The following is a 23,007-nucleotide window of genomic DNA, read 5'->3' on the forward strand; positions in this document are numbered from 1 at the left end:
GGACAGAAAGTTCACGTTAAATTTGGGGGATCCACTGGCTCTTGGAAAGGAAAGAGATATATAAATGAGGTTTGAGTTGTTTCAGACCCACTTGTCCTCCTCTCAGTAAATAGTAGGGGACATAGAATCATCTTCTGGGCAGGTCCTGGGGCTCTGGTAGGTGCTTCTCGAAGGTTCGGTGCCTCCTGCAGGCCTCCAGGTCAAGTGCACTTGGTTTCACTCACCAGTGACGCTGAGCATCTTCCTGCAGGGTCAGTTATACCAGTTGGAAATTTAAAACAGAATTTTTGTGTTCAAACTAACATACATACATATATATGCAGTACACAGACATATTTTGGACTAATATGCATTTGGTACTTGTGGATATAACATTCACGTGAATTAGTAAGAAAGAAAATGAGATTTCAAAGACGTTTGAGCATGCAGAGAACGTCCCTCCTCTCCCGGTTCACGTTCACTCCCCTTCCAAGGGTGGAAGGAAGCCGAGAAGCAGTGAACACTGGGGATTTGGAATTGTCTACTAGTGGGTTTGAGGTTGTCCGCCCAAAGCCAAGCATAGTGTTTAACACATAGTAGGCTTTCAAGAAATATCTGTTGAATGAAGAAAGGAGTGATTGATTATTTAAGATCAGTTGTTACATTTTATCCAAGTATGATTGCCAAAGAAGTTTATCATTCATCTAAGCAACCTCTCGGTATCAGTATTTCCTGAGAAGTAATAATTAACGGATTCAACCTTATTTGCTGAATATTTGTGCCAGACCCTGAGCTGGGTGCTGGAGACATCGCCACGTGTAGGATGCGGTCTTTATCCAGGAGGAGCACAAAGTCTGGGAGGCACAGGCCTTCCAGAAACCGTGGTCCCCATCCCATAGAGCTGGTGAAAGGCACTGGTGGTGGTGAGTTAGCAGTGTTGGGAGAACAATGAACAGGGACTAATCACATCTGCTGGGGGGAGGGGGCATCGTTGAAGTCTCAAGAGAGGAAGCAATTTTTGTGTTGCAGTGGGGGAGGGAAAAGGCAATATCCTAATTATACCACCACGGAAATGTGCTGCCTCAAGTCCATCCTTGGTTTGACTGGCTGATGCACCATCTTGGAGATGCCCGCTCCACCCTCTCAGAGCTCCGGGTCCATGAGCCCTCACATTTGCAGTGGCCCCTCGGCCTCCCTGAGCCTCTGGCTCCGCTCTCTTATCGCAGAAAGGCATTTCATTCTTCGAGATCAGGCAGCCAGGACCCAAGGAGCTGTTTTCCTCCATTGTGCAAGCATGACAAATCATTAATTTTTGATTGATTTGCTTAGAATTATGGGCGTCCCAGCATTCTTTCCGCCGCTGAACAGCTGTATAACAAATGAATATATCAGTGTGCACAAAAGATTGGCGATCTAAGAGAAGCAATTACATTGGCCACCCTCCCCCACTCTCACCCCTTCCCGGGCAATGAAGGAAGGAAATTTTTACCAGAAATTCCTCAAGTGGCTTTAAAAAAAAAAATGCCTTTTTATAATTGAATTAAGTCTTTATCTCTTCATCTTTTGCAGCAGATTTCCAAGCACACACCAGTTCCCCATGTGCTTGCTTGGGTTCCATCCATCCAGGAAGAATCTTTAATAATGAAATTTCAACTCACAAATTAAAACCAAAATGAAAAAAGGAAAAAAAAAAAAAAAAGGAGCAAATTCTACCCCTCCTTTTTGGGTTTGTTTTTTTTTTTTTTGGTCGCTGCTATTCCTTTAAGATTTTGGAACCGTACCAGTGCACTAAATGTGACCTCCATAACTTTTAAATTAAGAATTTATGCTGGCTTGAAATTTATGAAATATTTCAGCATGAAAGAAAGCCTTTTTCCCTCAGGAAAATTGAGCAATAAATCACAGCACTGTGGATTTACTGCCCTAGAGCCAGCGAGAGATAGGATTTTTTTTTTTTTTTTTTTGCTTCATTCTGAAAAAAAATGTAATCATATAAGACAGCTTAGCTGCTATCCTCCCACTCTCTAGAATTTTTAATTTCAGCTGTTTCTGCTTGGATTTATTTCCAATATTCCTGCTCGGCTTTTCAATTTCCTCAGTTATTAAATTTTAATTCAGTGCATTAGCATTTAAATTAAAAAAGGGTTTATTTTATCGAAATCGTTGGCCAGCCCCCATCCCGTAGCACACGAATTGCCTGTTTCTGCCATTTGCACAAAATGTGAAATGCAGCTAATGTCTTACAACTTACATTTGCACAAATTTAGAAATAAAATTTCTGGGTTTGGAATAATATTTTCTTTCCAAGAAAATCCTTAATAAGAGACTGGAAAAGAACAACTTAACGTTCATTTGGGAGGGAAGAGGAGGGTCGAATGAAACTAAAAATAGCCTTGCCCAGGTCCTGAGAAGAAGCTGGTGTGTTAAGGAATGGATGGAGCTAGGAGAGGAAGCAGGTGCCCTTATGGGGAGCTGGGGTGGGGTGAGGGGGGGGCTTGGATACCTTTACCCCCAGCTATGTGAAAGTGAGGAAGAGGGCCTCTCATGAGTCCACTTCCCCCACCATATTTCATTTACCCTTGAGGGGTTTGGTTAAGGTTGGGTCAGCTCCACACAGAGTATCAGAGATGAAAAGGAGGGGGAGATGATCTGATTGAACTCTCGTGCCTCCCGTGCCTGTTTTTACCTATGAGAACCTCAGGTCCAGGGAAAGGAAAGAGATTGCCCAGGGTTCAAAGTGAGACCCAGACAGAGCCAGGCAGAAGCTGCATCTTTAGGAGCACATGGTCCACTGGCAACAGCAATAGAGTTTCCATTACTTTAGTGGTTACTACACATCCCTGGCCTGTGCTTAGTAGTTTACCTACATAGCTGCGTTCAGTATCATTCTGACCAGCCCTTTGGAGAAGGCCTCAGGGCTGTGGGGTCTGGTAGATGCTCATGACCTTCTGACTTGCAGCCCAGGATTCAGATCAGGCCCGGAGACAGGCTGGGAAGACTCCTGGCTCAGTCCAGGCCTGGCTCTGCCTCTTGCCCGTCTGCTCTGTAATCTTGTACAAGTCACTCTGTTTTTCTGTGCCTCGGTTTCTTGAGCCCAAGCGGCATGTTGCCATTTTGCAGATGAAGAAACTGAGGCCTAGAGAGTGCAGATGAACTGCCAAGGATTATATAGCTTGAAAATGGCAGACCCAGGACTTGAACTAAGACTTGTCTGACTCTAAGCCCTGTGCTCTTGAACTTTGGTTTAAATTGAGAATCAGATCAGATTACACTGGGTAAAGGTGAGTTTGTGGTTTGGGATGAATTGCATGAAATTGCTGGTAGTAGACCATTTGGGCCTAGGAAAATGGCAAAGTCAACTTAATTCAAACAGTAGGGCTTGCTGTGAGATATTTGTGAGGACAAAGCCGGCCTGGCACCTTAGAGATCTCTACACTGCGAATGGGTGCCCTCAGCCCTGTGGCTGGGGTGGGGGGGGCCGAGAGGCTGTCCCCTGTTGTTATGGTGGGTCTGGACTCAGCCAGGCCCAAAGGCTGAGATTGACAGGTGCTGTGATATTGACACGTGCTCTCTTGGGCGTCTCTCACTTGTGCCCATTGTCCATCTCTACCCCCCTTCCCATATCTGCTTCTCATCTCTGCCAATAAACGGACATTTCCCACCCTGCAGGGATGAACGCTTCCCTCCAGCCATCTCATTTCCCCAGTTGTGCCATCTAGACTTCTACAAAAGGATTTGTTTGGACAGCTCTTTGAAAAATTTCAGCATTTTGTCTTTGTTTTATAAAAATGGGTGGAAAACAAAAATGCATGTAGCTACCAGTGATAAGAAGCTCAAATATCATAAACACAGTGAAAGGGAAAATGGGTGGAGATGGTCAGGTGTGCCTAAAAGAGAGACTCTTTTCCCCTACCCAGTCCCATGTTCAGTACGCTTGAACTGGTCAACTCTGTGAAATTGTGAAGGAAAAGGACAAAAAAAAAAAAAGACAACATTAAAACAACATTAAAAGTATGTATAAAATTCTAGAAATACATGCCTAGAGTTCAGTTTGAAAGGCTAGAGATCATGGGGGATTTTACAGTTTTTTTAAGCTCTCTGGGATAGAATTCCCACCTCTACCACTTCTGCCTCTTCTGATGTGAGCATTAGAACAATAGAATGTCCACCTCTACCACTTCTGCCTCTTCAGATGTGAGCATTAGGACAACTTCTTCCCATTCGCTTTCCATACAAGTTTGAGGAATGCAAGATGTCGGAAAGAGGCTGTAATTAATCGTGTTCTTTTGCTCCCAGTGAAATGATTTGCAAACCATTTTCCCCTTTCTTGTTTCTTCCGTGGAAATAATGCACTGGCATCCCATTAACTGCTTCCTCCCAGGCCTCACGTTTCTACCTCCCTGTTTGTCCTTCACCTTTCCATTTCCCTCGTGTGGGCAGTGGAGGCTGTGTGTGTTCACCCCATTTCCCGATTGTCCCTCCTGAGTGTTGGAGGGAGATAGAATATTCCAGAGCTGAGGAAGGTGGGCATTGGAGTTGACCCAGACCTGGGCTTATAGCTGTGGGATGTTGGATAAATGCCTGAAATTCTTAAATGGGGATATTGTGTATGCGTGTTGGGGAACCCATCAAGAGGATTCGGTGAGAGGCATTGAATGCCCACATACTAGCGCTGGGCGGGAAGTTAGCTCAGGGAGCGAGTCTGGGGTACCCGCAGGGGCCAGGCCATGGGGTGGGAAGTAGGCAAGAGTGGGTGGTGGGGACTGTGGTGAACCAGGTATGTCAGCTTTAGCTGACCAGTCGTGTGGGACTACGTGTTGCTTTCAGAAGCTGAAATCTGGCTTTCTTGGGGGTGAAATGCCTTTATTTTTATATATTGACTGTTTAAATTGAAGTCCACCATCTGGTTTTGCCAGCTTGCAGCTTCTCGAAAGCACTCATCCAAAGGTAGCTGCTGCTGTTTTTATTGTAGGTCCTCAATCCTTCATCTGCAATCCTGAAATTCGAAAAGCTTGAAAACAAAAAGATGTTTTGTAACTGGTGAGGCGGCAGAACTTGACCTGAAAGGAGAAGAGGCTAGTGGCCGGTTTCGTTTAGCCCACTTAGGGCTGACTGCATAAGTTTTACTATAGAAATATCAACGTGCTTGAGTACCGGGGGCTCCCCAGACCCTGCCAGGGTTATTTCAAAATAGAGAACACATGCGCCACATTGCCTTTCTAAAATTGGAAAGGTTCTGAATTTGGAAACACATGTACGCTAGAGTCTCGAACCTGCATTATTCTAACTGTGATTACTATTATTATTAATGTTTTGACAAAGCTGGGGAATGCTTCTCCAACCAGGGGTGGTGTAGAACGCAGGCGTTTTTCCCATGTCCTTGGCCTCCTCATCGAGGTCCCCCCAGCACTGGCCTAGGAGTCAGGATCCCTGGGTATTTGTCACGCAGTCCTCATGAGACTCCAGGCAGCTCCCTCCTCTCCCAGGGCCTCAGTCTCTCCATCTGAACCGAAATTTTATTTCTGAAAATTTCATTTGGTCAGCCTTATCTGCCCATCGCCCAACCCCAAGTAAAAGAGATTATGAAGCAGTGCTCTCTTGCCTCATCCTGCTTGCAGGGTTGGGGGACAGACTATTTTAACATAATAGGATTTTCCCCCTCCAGTTGGTAGGAATAAATCTTCAGCTACTGTTTTATTGGAAATCCCAGCTGAAAATGAAAATGGTGCAATTCAATCTCAGATTTAGTTGGTTACTTACTTTTCACTGAGTCCCCAGGGCTCTGTGGTTGCTGGGTTTGTGTTGGCAGTGGGTGCTCAGTTGGATTTAAAGGGCCAAGCAAATTGGGGTGGTGGCGGGGGGTGGGGGGGTGGCTGTCCTAACTCCCTCTTACCACTGGGGGCAGACTTTTCTAGCCTGGAAGAATGGAGTAGGGCGTTGTGGCTGGCTCACCCCCTCTGAAGGCTGGTGTTTGAGCGGGAGCTTGGTAGGGTACAGTGGGTAGAATCTTTGTCTTCCTCTTGGCTGATTTAGGTGTTCTGGGTTTCTTCTTTTGCAGGCTGACGGAGCCATTGCAGCTGGAAGGAAAAGCACGGCAAGCAGGTATGCTCCGCCTCCCCCGCCGCCTCCTGCACCCCCTGTCTTCTTCTCCCTGGTTTCATGACTAACAGCTACCTCTCTGTGGTCATCACCTTCCACCTGAAAGGATGAACGGTCCAGGCCAGCTCCCTCTGTTGAGAAGTATCCATTCTTCCCTGGAGGATATGAGGTTGTGGGTAGCACTTTGCAGCCCTCCTGGTGCCCTCTCTGGGCACCTGTGACTGGAATCTAAGGATGACTCAGTGCTGAACTGGCCTTGGCCGCTCAAGCTGGGGGAGACTTGGGCTGAAGTGCAAGATTGTGCAGAAGGACTGGGGCTTGAATCCCATATCTCGGCTGCTGCGTTGTGAACTCCAGGGACGCCCATCCTAGTCTGGAATTCATCGGTACCGCTTGGGTCCTTCGCTCGTATCCTGAACCCGTCCCTCCAAAGCAGGAGGATGGCATATTCTGCTTAGCCAGACCTCACCCTTGGAGCTGGCAGGAGATGGGGGAGGGGTGGTCCCCAAAGGAGAGCTGGGCTATCGTTACCAAAGATGGGGGAAAGCGATGCTGGACAGGCCCATGTCGTAGACGTCCACCACCAGGGGCGCAGGCAGGCACTTGCTTGGTGTAAATGTTAGTGCTACTGCTGCTGTTCCTTAGGTAGAGCAGAGCTGCAGTGGCCAGATGACCTTTATTTAGGGCACTGGAGGCAAGGAGAAGGCAAGGGACAGACTAGAGAGATGGCTTCCCAGGCCACACCCTCAAAATCTAGAACAGGCTCTGGGATTACCTACTGGAGCTGGGTGTGCCAAGCAGAGGAGTTTGCCCTTTAGCACATGGAACACTAGTTCTTCAAATGTTAATAGATTTTTATGGAAAAAAAAGGGGTTCTATGGCCAAATAAATGTGAAGGATGGTGAGTTAAACAAAGTCAACAGATGTCTTTGCTGTGGAACGTTTCCAAGCATTTCATGTGCTAGTGTGTTTGCTTGATAGCATCTGAGAGAGAGAGAGAGAGAGAGAGAGAGAGAGAGAGAGAGAGAGAGAGAGAGAGAGATGACATGTTTCTCAAACGTACTTAACTACGGAACGCTCTTATTGAGGTTTATCCCATGGAGCCAGTGTTCTGTGCAATGTGCTTTGGGAAACCAAGAGAACAGAAGAGTAAGGTGTTCAGCCCTGTGTTTCAGGGAGATCACTCTGGCCCCGGTTTGCAGGAGATACCAGGCTGGAGGTCAGTGTGTCCCACCCAAGCCATCATGGCCTGGCTTCCACCCACCTCCCCAGTCTCCTCGTATGTCTCCCCCTTGCTCAGTCTGTTTTAGCTACCCTGACCTTCTCTTATTTATCTAACGCTGTAAACCAGGGGTCGCCCATTTTTACCTAGAAAGGGTCAGACAGAAAGTATTTTACACTTCACAGGCCATAGGTCTCTGTGGCAGCTTCTCAACTCTGCCAGCGTAATGCGAAAGCAGCCATAGATAATACGTAAATACACAAGTGGTCATAGTTTGCCAACCCCTGGCCTGAGAGCCTTTGCAGCTGCTGTTCCTTTGCCTGGGATGTTCTCTTCCCTGATCTTCCCATGATTCGTGCCCTTTGATCCTTCAGGTCTCAATTCCATCCTCACCTCTGAGAAGCCTTTTCTGACCCCCTCTGACCCTGCCTGTGTCCCTCGTGGCCTGTTTATGCTCTTCAATTATTCCACGTATTTGTGTACTTTTCTCTGCCTCTCGACTGCCAGCTCCAGAGGCAGAGGCCACGTCTGTCTTGTTCACTGCTGTGGGCTGGCCTCCAGCCAGTGCTCAGTGAGTGCTTATGGGATAGGTACACTGAGTGAGTTGGGAGAAGATGCATGATGTAGGAGTCAGGAGTGTGGGCTGGAATGGAGGGCTGCACGGCTGGGCTTGGGCCTGGGAATCTGGACAGTGACTCACGTGGCCAGCAGCTGCCCAGATCCTTTGTGTTTCTCTCCTGCGCCCCTGGTAGTGGAATCTTGTGTAAGAACAGTGAATGAGGCTGTGGCCTGCGGTGCAGTGGGAGTCCCTAGACTGGCAGTGCCTGGAAGAGTTTTCTGGATCTGAATGTCAGGACTGGAAGGGGCCTTGGGCTTCGTCAGGTTCCCCTCCCCGCTCTCAACCCCCTTCGTTGTACACACGGTGAAGAAAGGCCCTGCTCAGGGTATGTGCTGAGTGAGTGGCAGTGTCAGGCCTTGACCCTGCCTAAGCCAGTGCTTTCTCTACACGGTGATGCTGTACTCAGGTGAGGGTCTGGCCAGCCTCCCCCACTGCCCTCTCGTGTTCATTGAGCACCTGCTAGGTTAGGCCCAGTGCTCTGTGCTGTGGACTCAGGTGGATTAGATGCTGATTTATTCATCCAGCAGATATTTGAGCATCTGCTGTGTGGCGGGCACTGTTCAAAGTGCTGGGTCTGCAGCAGTGAATGGAGACAAATTTCCCTTCACTCCTCATCACTTGTATGTGGACGTGGTCCTTGCCCTCACTCTCGAACGCATGAATCTCTCCCATACCAGCATCTCTGCCTGGTGATCAGAGGACAGCAGGCGGGTTTCCCCACAGTGCTCATAGGTGCCTGATGCTCTGTTTTGAGTCTCATCAGCCCAAGGCTGTAGGGAGAGGGAGAAGAGTGCTGCGACAGATTAGAGATGCTTGCCCCGGTCAGGGGAGGCGGGAGGTGGCATGTGTGCCACCTATTTGCTCTCCCTGATGAACCTAGGTTTGCATATACTCAGTGATGGAGCCCCATGTTATTACCACAGTGCCAGAATATACACCAGGAAGGACCAGCCCAGACCTTAGTGTGTGACTTGAGATGTAAAGAAAACATTTCTAATAAGAATAATAACAACTACCATTTAGTCAGGCTCTGAGCTAAGTGATTTACATTTATTCATTGATGTAACCTTTATCACAGCTCTGTGAAGGATGCGCTTATTATTCCCACTTTACTGCTCAGGAAGCTGAGGCCCAGAGAGGGATACAGGCATCAGGCTGCCCAGCTGGGAGTGAGCAGCACAGCCAGGATGCCTGCCCAGGTCTGACTCCTCTGATGCAGGTGCCTCACCACGGTGCCCTCCTGCTTCCCCGTAGGAAGAGGTCAGTTTACAGAGGTGAGAGGAGCCTGTTAGGGCACCAGGGCTGGGCCATAGGCTGGGGGCTCGTCCAGAAGGCAGGGCCTCCAAAGGAGCTCACAAGTGAGTTTATACTGATTCTGTCATTAAAGCTAACAGCATCTTGGGAGGACCAAAGCAGCATTATTGTGGAGTGACCCAGCATTCGGTGTGAGAAGTAAGTTCTGAGAGAACACTGACATAGTCCTTAGCTGACGCTGCTGGTGCATTTGACCCCGGCCTTGGGTTAGATTGGCCAGGTGGGGTTTAGAGTTGTAGATACTTGATGGAACATTAGACTCATGCAGTTCCTGTTTCAGATGGGGAGACAAAGACCCGAGGCTCCCGGAAGTCAGAGTTAGGCTGGATGGCCCTGGTCGGGACTGACCTTGAAGGACCTGTGACCCTCTGACCTCCGCTCCCTGCTCCCAGCTGTGCTGCGCATGCTGTGTTATCACACCAGGGTCTGCTTTCGTCCCAGCGCCTTCCTTTTGGCCCAGAACACCTAATTTTGTTCCTTCTCCAGAGGGCCTCTGGCTAAACCCCAAAACCAACAGCATGGGCTGCTAAGGAATGAGTGTCAAATTGAGGGGGACAAGGAGAGGTAGTGTTTCTGATCTTAGGAAACAACTAACTGTGGTTTGGTTTACTTCCCTGTAACCCAACCTGGGTCGATTTTACAAGACCAGTGATCCCAGCACTTGAGGTTAATGCTAACCTAGTGTGCAGGTTACAGATCACATAGCACAACTGCAGCCAAACGTCACTTATTTTAAGAAGCGTGGGAGGCTGCGGGGCCTTAACTGTGGAAAATTCTAAAGGAAACGCAGTTTTCATAATCAAGTAAATGTAGCTACAGGCTTGCTGTAATGAAGAATTATGCCCTTTTTTTTGGTCAGTTGAAGGTTTTCAGAGCTGGAAGGACTCTGTAGATAATCTGGTCCAACCCTTTCATCTGGAGATAAGACAGCCAGGGGTAGAAGAAGCTGAGGGACTCACTTGTTCACCGGGTGTACCGGTTGCCTAACAAGTGATCAGGATCTTCTAGACAGGGAGATTGGGGTGGGGGAGAAGGTGGTAAGACCAAGTCTCATTCATTCATTCCACAAACACTTACTGAGTGCCTACTAAGTGCTAGGGTCTGACCTAGGTTCTGGAAATACAGTGGTGAGCAAAACAGAAATCCCTGGTCTTGTGGAGCTGATGTTCTAGTGGGAGTGGAGGAGACATAATAAATACTGAAAACACATTGTATGCCATTTGGTAAAAAGTGCTGTAGGGGGAAAGCAGGGAAGGGGGTTGGGAGAGTCAGAAGGAGTATTGCATCAGCAAGAAGGTGACATTTGAACAAGAATCTGAAGGAAATGAGGGACTGAGCCAAGCAGTCATTTGGGGGAAGTGCATTCCAGGCCGAGGGAACAATAGGTGCAAAGGCCCTGGGGCAGGAGTGTTCCTGGAACAACCGCAAGGAGGCCCGATGTGGCTGCATAGGACCCTGGGGACTTTTGTCAGGACTTTGGCTTTTACCCTGTGTGAGATGGGGAGCCACTGGGGATTTTGAGCAGAGGAGTGACATGATATGCTTTGGTTTTAAAAGGATCATTCTGGGGCTTCCCTGGTGGCGCAGTGGTTGGGAGTCCGCCTGCCGATGCAGGGGACACGGGTTCGTGCCCCGGTCCGGGAGGATCCCACATGCCGCGGAGCGGCTGGGTCCGTGAGCCATGGCCGCTGAGCCTGCGCGTCCGGAGCCTGTGCTCTGCAGCGGAAGAGGCCACAACAGTGAGAGGCCCGCCTACAGCAAAAAATAAATAAAAATAAAAAAATAAAAGGATCATTCTGGTTGCCAGGAGGAGAATAAACTGCAGGGGGCAAGACGTTACAAGACATATTGCCGAGGGTTTAGGACAGGCAGGACCATAGAAGATAGGCTTGGAAGGGAGTTTCCAAAAGGCCCTTTTTTTCAGGCCTGAGGAATCCATTTCAGCAAAGCATTGTGTAAGTCCTGCATCCAAAATGCGCAGCCTTCTGCTTGGTCCTGGGAGAGCCCCAGAGTGGAGCAGCATGGTCCCTGTGGCTCCCCCTCTCCATGCCTGGTCTGCTGGGCATCTAACTCACCCTTTCTGAGCCCAGACTACCTGGGTTCAGATCCTGGCACCATCTACTGCCTGGTTGTGTGAGCTTAGGCTAGTTACCTGACCTCAGTTTCCTCATCTGTAAAATGGGGATTATATGCATACCTCCCTCATAGTGGTGTTGGTGAGGGTTAAGTGCAGTAATAATGATATGTCTACCCTTAGCACAATGCCTGGCATATAGTAGGTGCTCAATAAATGCTTGCTTTTATCACCACCATCACCTCGATGCTGAATTCCATTCCTAGGAGGAGGGAACAGTGGGTGGCAATTGATTTCTTTTTTTTTTTTTCTTTGTTGGAGAGGAAAGATTGCTTTATTCAGAAGGCCAGCAACCTGGGGAGAAGATGGACTCGTATCCAAGAACCAACTCCTAAGATTCTGCTTGACCATGAAAGTTTTTAAAGGGAAAAAGGGGAAGTTAATCATAATCATTTGGGGAGGGAGTCAGAGTCTTTTATCTTCCACTGTGTGCAGATTTTCTTCTGATTCGTTGGTGGTGAGGTAACAGGGTGTTGCTCCAGGCATCATACTCAGCCTGAAGTTACCAACCTCTACCTGGATGGGGGCCTTAGTTCCTGCAGAAGAACTCAAAGATATTGTTATGTATATTCCTTGAGGAAAAACCAGAGCCCTGCTTTATTATTGCACTATTGTTTGACTGCTCTTCCTTTGTTTCTGCATTCCCTCCCTTCCCTGACAAGCAGCTGTTTGAATCTGCCTTTTGGTACTCAGGGAAGGTCTAGGAGGCTGAAGCTTCTTTCCTACAAACAAGAAATGGGGGACACAGAAAGGATTTCTACTGAGGAGGGTCCCACAGGGTCCTGCTCAGTTTCACATAGTGTCAGCAAAGTTCTATTGCCACTTAGCATTCACCTCTAGGAGCCAAAAAATAAGTGGCTAGGTTTAAGATGCCCATGAGGTTCCTTCTCCAGCAATGTAATATACCTGGCCCTTTTGAAACCGTGCACCTCAGATTGTGACTTGAACCCACGTGCCAGGACACGAACCCAGCCTAAAGCCAGATTGGGTCTTGAACCCACACGGCTGGACTCGAACCCGGCCAAAACTCAGATTGGGACTTGAGCCCATGCGGCTGGGACTCAAACCCAGCCAAAAGCCACTGTCTTCCCACTGAGATCACACACCTGGTTTCAGGACTTAATGAAGCTCAGGTTCTTGATGTCTCATCACTGAAAGAATTCAGTGAGAGACAAAGTGATAGGTAAGAAGTGGATTTATTTAGAGAGAAACACTCCACAGAGTTTGGGCCATCTCAGAAGGCGAGAGCAGCCTTGGGAGAAACACACTCACCAGACAGAGTGTGGGCCATCTCAGAAGGTGAGAAAGGCACCAGGGTATGGGGTTATCAGTTTTTATAGGGGTAGGTAATTTCATAGGCTAATGAGTGGGAGGAGTATTCTAGCTATTTTGGGAAGAGGTGGGGATTTCCAGGAATTGGGCCACCGCCCACTTTTTGATCCTTATGGTCAGCCTTGGACCTGTCATGGCGCCTGTGGGTGTGTCATTCAGCTTGCTGATGTGTTACAGTGAGCATATACTGAGGCTCAAGGTCTAGTGGGAGTCAACTTGTCTGATTTGTCTGCCATCTTGGACCCATTTGGTTCTAATCAGTTTATGTTGTGTCCTCGGGCTATGTCATCCTTTCACAGGTTGTGCCCTGCCCCCTTCCCTCCTGTTTCATTACCCCCTCAGAGATTTTACTCCCATATTCTTATGGGAATCAGAAGTAAAACAGGAGGGAAGGAGGCAGGGCACAACCTGTGAAAGGATGACATAGCCCGAGGACATAACATAAACTGATTAGAACCAAATGGGTCCAGGATGGCGGACAAATCGACTTCCACCAGACCTTGATCCTCAGTATAGGCTCACATCAGCAAGCTAAATGACACACCCATAGGCGCCATGACAGGTCCAAGGCTGACCATAAGGATCAAAAAGTGGGCGGTGGCCCAATTCCTGGAAATCCCCGCCCCTTCCTAAAATAGCTGGAATACTCCTCCCACTCATTAGCCTATGAAATTACCCACCCCTATAAAAACTGACAACCCCCATACCCTGGTGCCTCTCTCACCTTCTGAGATGGCCCACACTCTGTCTGGGGAGTGTGTTTCTCTCTAAATAAATCCACTTCTTACCTATCACTTTGTCTCTCACTGAATTCTTTCTGCAATGAGACATCAAGAACCTGAGCTTCATTAAGTCCTGAAACCAGGTGTGTGAGTGTGTGATCTCAGTTGGAAGACTGGGTTTTGGCCAGGTTCGAGTCCCTGCCACATGGGTTCAAGTCCCGGCCGCCTGGGTTCAAGTCCCAATCTGAGGTTTCAAAAGGATGATGGTCCATCTTCTGTAACTGCTTCCAGGCTGAGTAAGGGCATTGACCCTGCCTGTCAGGGAGTAAAAATCTCTGCATGCCTGATCTAGGGGCCCCAGGGGCAGGACAGCTCTTTGTTTTAAGTCAGTATGGGCTGGAATCCTCATATAGCCATCATCTTGGTGTGGAACTGTTGTAACTGCTTCAATAGCCTTTCTATGAATCTTCTTGATCATGAAGCACTTTTTGTAACAGCATCAGAGTACAAAAATATCTTTAAATGACAAAATACTTAAAATGCATGTTTAAACATCTGATTACAGTGTAATCGATAAAGAAAGTTGGTTACAATAACCAGAATTACCAATGATTACATTTAACTTAACATACCAAATAATCCTAGTTAAATATTTCTCTTTAAGATACCTCAGGAGATCTCTAAAGTACCCCACAGTTAGCTGAAAATCAGAAGAAACTTAATTAAAATTTGGTATTTGGGAAGCTTGTCAAAAGTTTTAAAACATTTGGTCAAATAAGATCATAGGTCACTGTGAGACAATACTTATTCCTTAATCAAAGTTATAAAAGATCTCAAAAACAAATACAGATCACTTACAGGCATAGAAACTCATACTATCTCTTATTATAAGCAGCATTTCAAGAAAACTTTGGAGGGAGAAATCCAGTCTTGTTTTAGCCCATTCCTAACAAAATCCATTTACCCAACTAATGATCATGCATAACGCTTCAGTTTTTTTCATTCTTCACACCTTTGTTTACTAAAAACACATATCTTACTTTTCTTAAAAGTTTTTTTCTCATTTACTTTTCTTGTTGACATATTTGCCGCAGATAGAATAAGGTCTTATTTGACCTCTAATAAACCTCGGTACAACAGACGTGTTATGCTTAACACTGACGACTCTTTTTTTTTTTTTTCTTTTGCGGTACACGGGCCTATCAGTGTTGTGGCCTCTCCCATTGCGGAGCCCAGGCTCAGCGGCCATGGCTCACGGGCCCAGCCGCTCTGGGGCATGTGGGATCTTCCCGGACCGGGGCACGAACCCCTGTCCCCTGCATCGGCAGGCGGACTCTCAACCACTGCGCCACCAGGGAAGCCCAACACTGATGACTCTTACATGTCTCTATTAATCAAACCAACAAGCTTAAGCCACCTTCAATACCAGATATCAGTTTAGTACTGAATATTTTCCATATGCCATGAACCTGAAATTCATTCTGGCCAGATTATTTTCTATTTCTGAGTATTTATATAAGCGCTTAATTTTTAAAAAGCCAGTTAAGTAGAGCTCTTTTACGAATTAATTTTTGGCAATAACATACACCTACAACGCACATATAGATACATATGAACACACAGACACAGAGGCCTCATAGTTCCCATTTCAAAAATTCAGCCCTGAGTCAGGTACAGCATAAAAGCCATCAGTTACAAGGGGTTGGATTCAAATTAGGCTTCTAGCAGATGGAACAAATCAAGGTCACCTATCTAGATGGCTAAATCCTTTTTACTAGTGTTTGCAGAGAAGACACTTAAGATTTCTATTTATCCTTGTGACAAGTCAAGTTCTAAATTACTTTTCCCTCTTTTTAAAAAATTTGCATTTAAAAAGATGGCAGAGATAAGTGTTCCTGAGAAGACCAGATAGGACATTTGCATCTCAAAGGTACAGGCAAGTTCCTCCTAGGATGACTTTGTTTCTCCTTTGTTTAATACTTACAAGCCTCTTAAGATAAATAGGGAAGGTTTGGGGAGTGGTAAAAGGATTGGTGGGTTTTGGATTATTTTTGGAGTCACTCCTCTGGTCCCCTTAAAGACTGCATTTGTAAAACAAGGACAGTTTTGTTTTCTTTTTCAAAGAATTGGGTGGTTACCTCAATGATATTGGAGGACTGTCAGGCTCTGAATATCAGCTATGGTCAGTTTAGTCAGACCGGTGGCCTCCTATTTTGGTAATCTACTTACAAACATTTTAGAGGATCTTCCCTAGGTTTAAGAAATTTGTACTTTATATTTAGACACTATATAACCCTTTTTACTTAATAATCACCAGCTGGATATCTTTGGCCAAGCCTGGAACCTCTGTATTCCACATTCCAGGGTCTACTAAGGCTTCTATTTTAGCTTCAGATTTTATCTGTTCCTCTTTGCTTTTTATTAGAACCATTTGGTGATGAGGGTAGTTCCCTTGCCCCTAACTTAGTTACAGATCTCTTCCCATTAGAGGGATGGGACAGTCAGGCACAAACAGAAAGGAATGTAAAAACAGCTGGCCATTGATCTTGCACAAAAGGGGTTCCAGGAAGGTGTGCCCCTGTCTCTTCCCCGACAACCCCATTACGTATTCCTTATGATTGCTAAGGTTTCCAATCCTTTGGGTTAAGACGGAGAAGGCTGCATCAGTGTTTATAAGAAATTCTACCAAGTGGCCTGCCGCATCAATGACCACCCGAGGCTCGACATTAGTTATGTAGATGGTATCTCTAGGCAGAGCCACTTTCTGCCTTGGGCCCCTTTAGTCTTCTGATTGCAAAACCATCAATGGCCGAGGGGCCCCGTCGCTCTCTGGCATCTGGAGCATTCCCTCTTCCAACGCCCTGGCTGTAAAGGGCACATCGATCAGAATCTTCCCTCCAGTGACCCTTTTGTCCACACAGGGTACATTGGCCTGGTATGGGTATCCAAGGGCCTTGTGGTCTGCCAGGGCCAGGTTGGCCCAGAAAAGCCGGCTTCCCCTTTGGTGATCTGTGAGCGGACAAAGCCACTGCAATCACTTGGGCCTTTTGCATATTTCTCTGGGTGCGTTCAGACCTTTTGGCCATATCCCTATTGCTGAAAACCAAATAAACCAATTGGAACAAATCATTTACTGGAGTCTGAGGACCAGCAGTTGCTTTCTGGATTTTGCGCCTGAAGTCTGGGGCAGACTGGGCTATGAGATGCATAGCCAAAAGGGCTGGTACCTCGGGGGAGGAGGAATCCATGGTCCTGTAGGGTGGGTCAGTTAAAATGTCCTCTGTGTCCTTCCTAGAGTTATCCCTCTGAGCTACGTACACCTTAAATTCCTTTTGGGTTCCATTGCCTAGATACAAGGCCATGAAAATTTGAACATAGGGTACCTCACTCCTTTTCAATTTCCTAACTCATGTTGTGGCCAAACCCGATTACATAACCTACTAAGTCTTTTCCCATTTAATTCCTGTTGTCCACATCTTTCCCAATCCCAGCGTATATGGCCCAGAGGGGTATTGGTTGCGGTGGATGCAGCCTGACCCCTTTCAGACAAGCCTGAGGTGAGGTCTCTAACTGCCGAGCTGTCCAGAATTCCACTCTTAAGTCAAAATCCACCACGCAATTTGGTCAAGATTTGCGCTTACGATTTTAGATGCTATCCCTTCCAAGGTAGTCTCCCAAACAGGTATTAGTGCCCAAAAAGTTGTCACAAAGAAACGGCACAGAAGATGTCCCTACCGGTGTTGACGAAGAGTGGGAGTTGGTCTAGTTGGTCTCAGGACTTAATGAAGCTCAGGTTCTTTTTTTTAAAATTTATTTATTTATTTATTTTTGGCTGTGCTGGGTCTTCTTTTCTGAGCGTGGGCTTTCTCTAGTTGCGGCGACCGGGGGCCACTCTTCATCACGGCGCGCGGGCCTCTCACTGTCGCGGCCTCTCCTGTTGCGGAGCGCAAGCTCCAGATGCGCAGGCTCAGTCGTTGTGGCTCACGGGCCTAGTTGCTCCGCGGCATGTGGGATCTTCCCAGACCAGGGCTCGAACCCATGTCCCCTGCATTGGCAGGCAGACTCTCAACCACTGCGCCACCAGGGAAGCCCAATGAAGCTCAGGTTCCTGATGTCTCATCGCAGAAAGAGTTCAGTAAGAGACAAAGTGATAGGTAAGAAGTGGATTTATTTAGAGAGAAACACACTCCCCAGACGGAGTGTGGGCCATCTCAGAAGGTGAGAAAGGGCAATTGATTTCTCATAGAGCCTGGACATGGGAGAGAGGCTGGAGGTGAGGATGAGGTGGGTGGGGTGGAGCTCGTGTTTGTGGAGGGGCTACCGGGATCCACATCGTGTGTCCTGCAGTTTTCACATCTCACTTGCTCCTCCCAGGGGCCATCTGAGGCAGTGACTGGCATCCCTCCTCCTCAGAGAGAGCTGAGAAATAGACTCGTTCACCCTCACCCAAGTAATCAAATGGCTTTGGGCCTTGCTGAGTCTTGTCCTTTAAGCCAAGATTTTCCACTGGTGGATAGTTTAATCTCATAACCATATGTGTACGGCTGCATAATTATTTTTAAAATAATATCTTCTTCTTGTTTAGCATTTTGGTTTTCAGCAGGAAAATTAAAGTAGCCCTAAACAAATTAACCTTATTTGCACAAAATTCAATAGTATCAGTAGGCCTGATGCTAGTCAATGACCAGTATGGTATTAGCGGAATGAATTATTTGAGAACCAGCTCTGGGTATATTTTAGTCAGGCAGCATCTTCGTCTTGACTCTAGGTTTATGTTCCTGTAACTGGAGCTCATTTGATTTCCAGAAATTTGTGTTCTCACCCTACCAAGCTTGGGCCAAAGTTTGGCTTACGAAAATCATAAATTGCAGGCTGATTCTGAGGGTTCATATACTTGCTCCAACGGGACCCCTTGCTTTTCTGGATGGGCAGAGTTCACTTTCTGCTTAACCAGTTACTGTTAAGCCTAGCCTCTGCACAAATAGGGCCGATTCTGGAAAATTCAGACATCCTTGGATTTGTCCTCTGGAGACAGCCACAGAAATGCAAACTACAAGTCATATGCGTCAAAATTGGTAAATGCTTTTTCCAAATGGTACTGCGTTCTTGAGCTTGGGGTGGTCCAGCGAAGGGAAGTGATTGGGATCTCTGGGGAACCTGGGCTCAGCCCACCCACCCAGCTCGAGTTTCCCACCTGTGCTCCTTGAGCAAATTAAGCAAGTTCTCCTTGTGAAGCTGCAGTTACCAGTTCAGAGCATCTGGAAGTCTTGTCTTGTCCTGAAGAAGCACATTCTTGAGAATGGAACCAGGATGATCTGACCTGGTTGCTTCTTGAGCCCCTTAATGACAAGGGCCCTCGATCTGAGAAAGTATCTCGGGAAACATCCACAGCCTCACTGTCTGTCTGGCTCTGCCAACAGGAGAGAAAAATCCTCACCCCTTGGCTTCCACTTCCTCCAGGTTCGATGCAAACCGTGATGGTTAAGAGCGTGGGTACATCACACCTACCATCTTGGTTACGCCCACCTTCCCATCCTGTAGTGAACCTGCCGACGTGTGTCCCCACCTCCCCTTCCTCTTCATCACTGCTGCGTGTAGGGGGCCGTGCCCTCCACTCCTTTGGTTTTCACAGGGGCTAAACATTCCTGCCTTCATTTATGAGTTCTCCACCCATGGCCTAAGAGCTCATCTTTTTCATAGTTGGACCAAACTTTTCACATTTTGCCTGGCGAGTGCTTAGTAAGGACAGGCGAAGAGAACTAACAGTTAATGAGTCCCACTACGTGTGTGGTGCTGTGCTGGGCGCCTTATGAACATCTCTGTGCTTTAATCTTCTTCTTTTTTTTTTTTTTTTGTGGCTGCATTGGGTCTTCGTTGCTGCGCGCGGGCTTTCTCTAGTTGCGGCGAGCAGGGGCTACTCTTCGTTGTGGTGCACGGGCCTCTCATAGCGGTGGCTTCTCTTGTTGCGGAGCACGGGCTCTAGGTGCGCGGGCTTCAGTAGTCGTGGCTCGAGGGCTCTAGAGCACAGGCTTGGTAATTGTGGCGCACGGGCTTAGTTGCTCTGTGGCATGTGGGATCTTCCTGGACCAGGGCTCTAACCCGTGTCCCCTGCATTGGCGGGCAGATTCTTAACCACTGCGCCATCAGGGAAGCCCTGTGCTTTAATCTTCTAAACAACCCTTTGAGGTTAGTGCTTACACGTCAGGAAAGAGAGGTGTGGGCAGGTTAGGAAGCTTGGCAACGGTCCACGCACCTAGTTTATCATCCTCAGACCCCTTGAAGGGCTGGACTGTGTAGTGAGGAGTCTCGTTTGTGTGTCCGGGGACAGCACGCCTCTGGGCAGTGAGGGTCCAGGCCCAGGTGCTCACATTAGGGCATGTGGACAGAGCTGGCTGTGCGTTCCAGACCTCAAGTCTGTCATCAGCCCATCTCAAGGACTGGTGGGTGAAGAGCAGACGGGTGGAGGCCAGATGTAGTGCCAGGATGGGACGAGCACCTCGGAGGGACGGCAGAGCTTTCTAAGCAGCTGGGCAGCTCCTGGTATCAGTTGTCAATGTGGGCAGGATGGAAGGGGAGCAGTCCCATTGGGAAGCTTCTTTACATTTCATTCCAAGGAGGGTGGCCAGAGGAGTTGGGTATCAGAGATCGAGGCCAAGTCACAGCCTCAGCAGGAAATAACACTGACGGCAGAAAGGGTGTATTTATCCTGTTTATATGGCCAGCAAGAGAACCTGGGTATGGCCTCACTCTTCATGGTTGAGTTACCTGCTCTCTGGGGTCTGCGTGGGCCACCACGGGTGCCCGGAAGATGCAGGACAGTGTGCATGGGCTCCTCTGTGGCCTCCCCTTCCCCACCTGCCTGTCAAGGGCATTCTAAGTGGGTGAGAATTCCTGAGTCTGCAGGGTCCCAAAGTTGTGTAGGGAGAGCCGCGGCAAGGTGGGTCTTCAGAGAGCCGTGCGCATTGCTAGCTTATATGTATTGTACCAAGGCCAGACCCACTGGAGGACGAAGGCAGTGCATCTGTTTAAGATGCTATTAACAGTAATTCTGCTGACCTGGGCCAACCTTCCACGTGCCATGGCACCCTTGAAAGAAGCTCCCCGCTTTCCCCAGAGGGCCCTACCTGCTACATGTCAGAGTTTGTGACTTGACAGCATTGCTCAAGACTCCTGCTTTTCTCTATTTTAGGTTTAAATTAACCAGGGAATTAACTCTTAATATTTAAGTCTTCATGCTGTCTTTCTGAGCTGCGGTATTACCCAGCATTGTGGCTGACTGACACCATACATTGAAGAAAATTAAGTGCCTACGAATTAACTCACACTAATGATATATTTATGCATTGTAGGTTATTTTGAATTTCTAGACTGTTAAGAGTTGTTTAATAGGTTATTAGTTTTAATCTATTAATCTAATCTTTTCTACTTGACTATTTATTAAAATATATCAGTGCTGCATGCCAGAAGTAGATCATCCTGAGGGTTATTAAGGTATGGGTGATGGTGTGAAGATTTGAATCATGGGTAGAATCGTAAATACAGCTGCCTTGTTAACTGGGGTTTCTGGAAACTGGGGTTTTGCTGTAGTTTCTCTCTTTTGGCCCTTCCAGGCTAGTGGTAAAGCTGCGACCTTTGTCCCCATTATGATTTCTGTCCTTGTGGCTAAAAACAGGACTCTTTACATCCAAAGGACAGGTGTGAGCACAGCAGCCTTTCTAGGGCACATCAAGGAGAGTTGAAGGTCAACACTGAACACAGAGCCCAAACACCTTTCTCGGTGGCAGAGATGGAGCCCTCCGTTCCTTTGTTTTCTTGCATTTCCGCGTTCCTGTTTTTAGCATCTAGCATGTGCCTGTTCGGTCAAGATACTAAGGATACTGTAGGAGACAAGGGGATACACATGTTCCCCATCTCTTGGAGCTTCCTCTCATTTAGTCATTTATTTGTTCATTCGTTCAACAAGTGTTTTTATTATTTTCTCTTCTCTTGAGAAAAAAACAGAAATCATCCAAATGATTAAAAAAGCCCAGGAGTTGGAGTCAGGCAGACCTGGTTGAATGCTGCTTCTGTCACTAGAAAGCTGTGTGACCATGAGCAAGTCACTGTTTCTCCAGTCCTCAGTTTTCTCATCTGTAGAGCAAAACTACCTGCTGTGTAAGGCATCGTGAAGAGCAGGGAGACAGTGCACGCATATGGCCTGAAGCAGCACTGTGGCTGGCCCGTCCTAGCCACTTGGTATGTCACAGCTGCCCTGTCCTCACTCACCCTGTTATTGGCATCATTGCCGCCGGCATCTCTTCCACCCTGCATGCTGGCATTTTTGCACCTGCCGTTTTCGGTTTGTATCGTTCAGCAGACGTTAGCTGACATCAGCCCGGGGCTAGGCACAGGGATAGATACACAAAGCAGTGGGGTAGAGCCCTTACCTCTGAAGGTCTCCCAGAACCACATGGAATTGGCAGGCAGATTCGGATCTGGGAGCTATTAGAAGCAGAGGGGGCATTCCCAGAGCCACTGGTAGAGGCTGCAGGCTCCCTGGCAGTTGTCACCCTGAGACAGGGTGTCAGCACCCCATGCCTGCCTGAGGACCCGAATCTGCTAATGGAAAATAAAATGGTGATCCTGCATCTTCAAGAGTTGAGGTCATTATGTAATATCAGATCATCACCTTGTCCGCCTTGAACTTACATGTTATATGTTCACTAGTATCTCAGTAAAGCTGGAGGAAAAGAAGAGTTGGTGTTAGAGCATTACCAGGGCTGCTGTATTTTGGCAATTTAGAAAGTAGGAAGAGTGTGTTACATTTAAGAAAGTTTCCATTGGAAAGGATGGAGAGAAGACTGTGACACTTCAGGAATAAACTTCACTTATTCAGAATGTTGGCTCCCGTGAAACGTCCTCAGCCCAGTTGCACTGAGGGCCAGATGGGTGGGACATGGCTGCCTTCAGTCCTGGGTACCAGCTGAAGCAGTTCCACCATCGACAGTTCTTTTGGTGGGTTGGGTAGAGGGAGACGCCTCGAGGGCCACGATGGCATTGACCTTTGCAGGGCTCATTCTTGGCTCCTTCAGTGAACAGGTGCTTATTGATCACCTCCCCCATGCCAGGCGCTGCCGTAGGTGCTGGCATGTGACAGTGAACCGAGGAGACAAAGTCCCCGTCCTCCTGTAGCTGCCATTCTCCTTGGGGAGACAGTGGAGAGGACGAGGCGTAACAAGCATGTTACGTGAATGGAGGGTAAATGCTGAGCAGCCCGGCGCGGAGCCGGGAAGGGGTGTGGAGTGTTGAAGCTGGGGTGCAGCTGAGACGGCCGACGTTTTGGATCAGGCGGCCACGGGTCTCTCTGCTGGCACTGGGATGTTTGAGTAGAGACCTGGAGGAATGGAGAACTCGCGGTGGGGACATCTGGGGAGGAGGGCAGAGCATTTCAGGCCTGAGGCAGGAGCTTGCCCTCGTGCTCAGGGGACAGCGAGGAGGGCACGAGAGGGGCGGTGTGAGCAGGTGCGGTCCGCGTGCGCGTGGGGCGCGTCACAGAGAGCCCCGCGGGTCGGGGCGAGCCCTCTGGCTGCTGTGTCGAGTGAGACGC

General features: G+C 47.9%; 1 protein-coding gene across 1 annotated transcript in view; it reads left to right on the top strand.

The window, feature by feature from the left end:
• Positions 1-23,007, top strand: part of ZNF618 (zinc finger protein 618) — a 187,857-nt gene that overhangs the window by 90,603 nt on the left and 74,247 nt on the right. The window contains exon 2 of the mRNA XM_055087371.1: positions 6,038-6,081. Coding sequence (XP_054943346.1) covers positions 6,038-6,081 — 44 coding nt within the window. The remainder of the gene's footprint in view (positions 1-6,037; positions 6,082-23,007) is intronic.

This window comes from Physeter macrocephalus, chromosome 9 (genome assembly GCF_002837175.3).
Source record: "Physeter macrocephalus isolate SW-GA chromosome 9, ASM283717v5, whole genome shotgun sequence".
In the NCBI taxonomy this organism is placed as follows: domain Eukaryota; kingdom Metazoa; phylum Chordata; class Mammalia; order Artiodactyla; family Physeteridae; genus Physeter; species Physeter macrocephalus.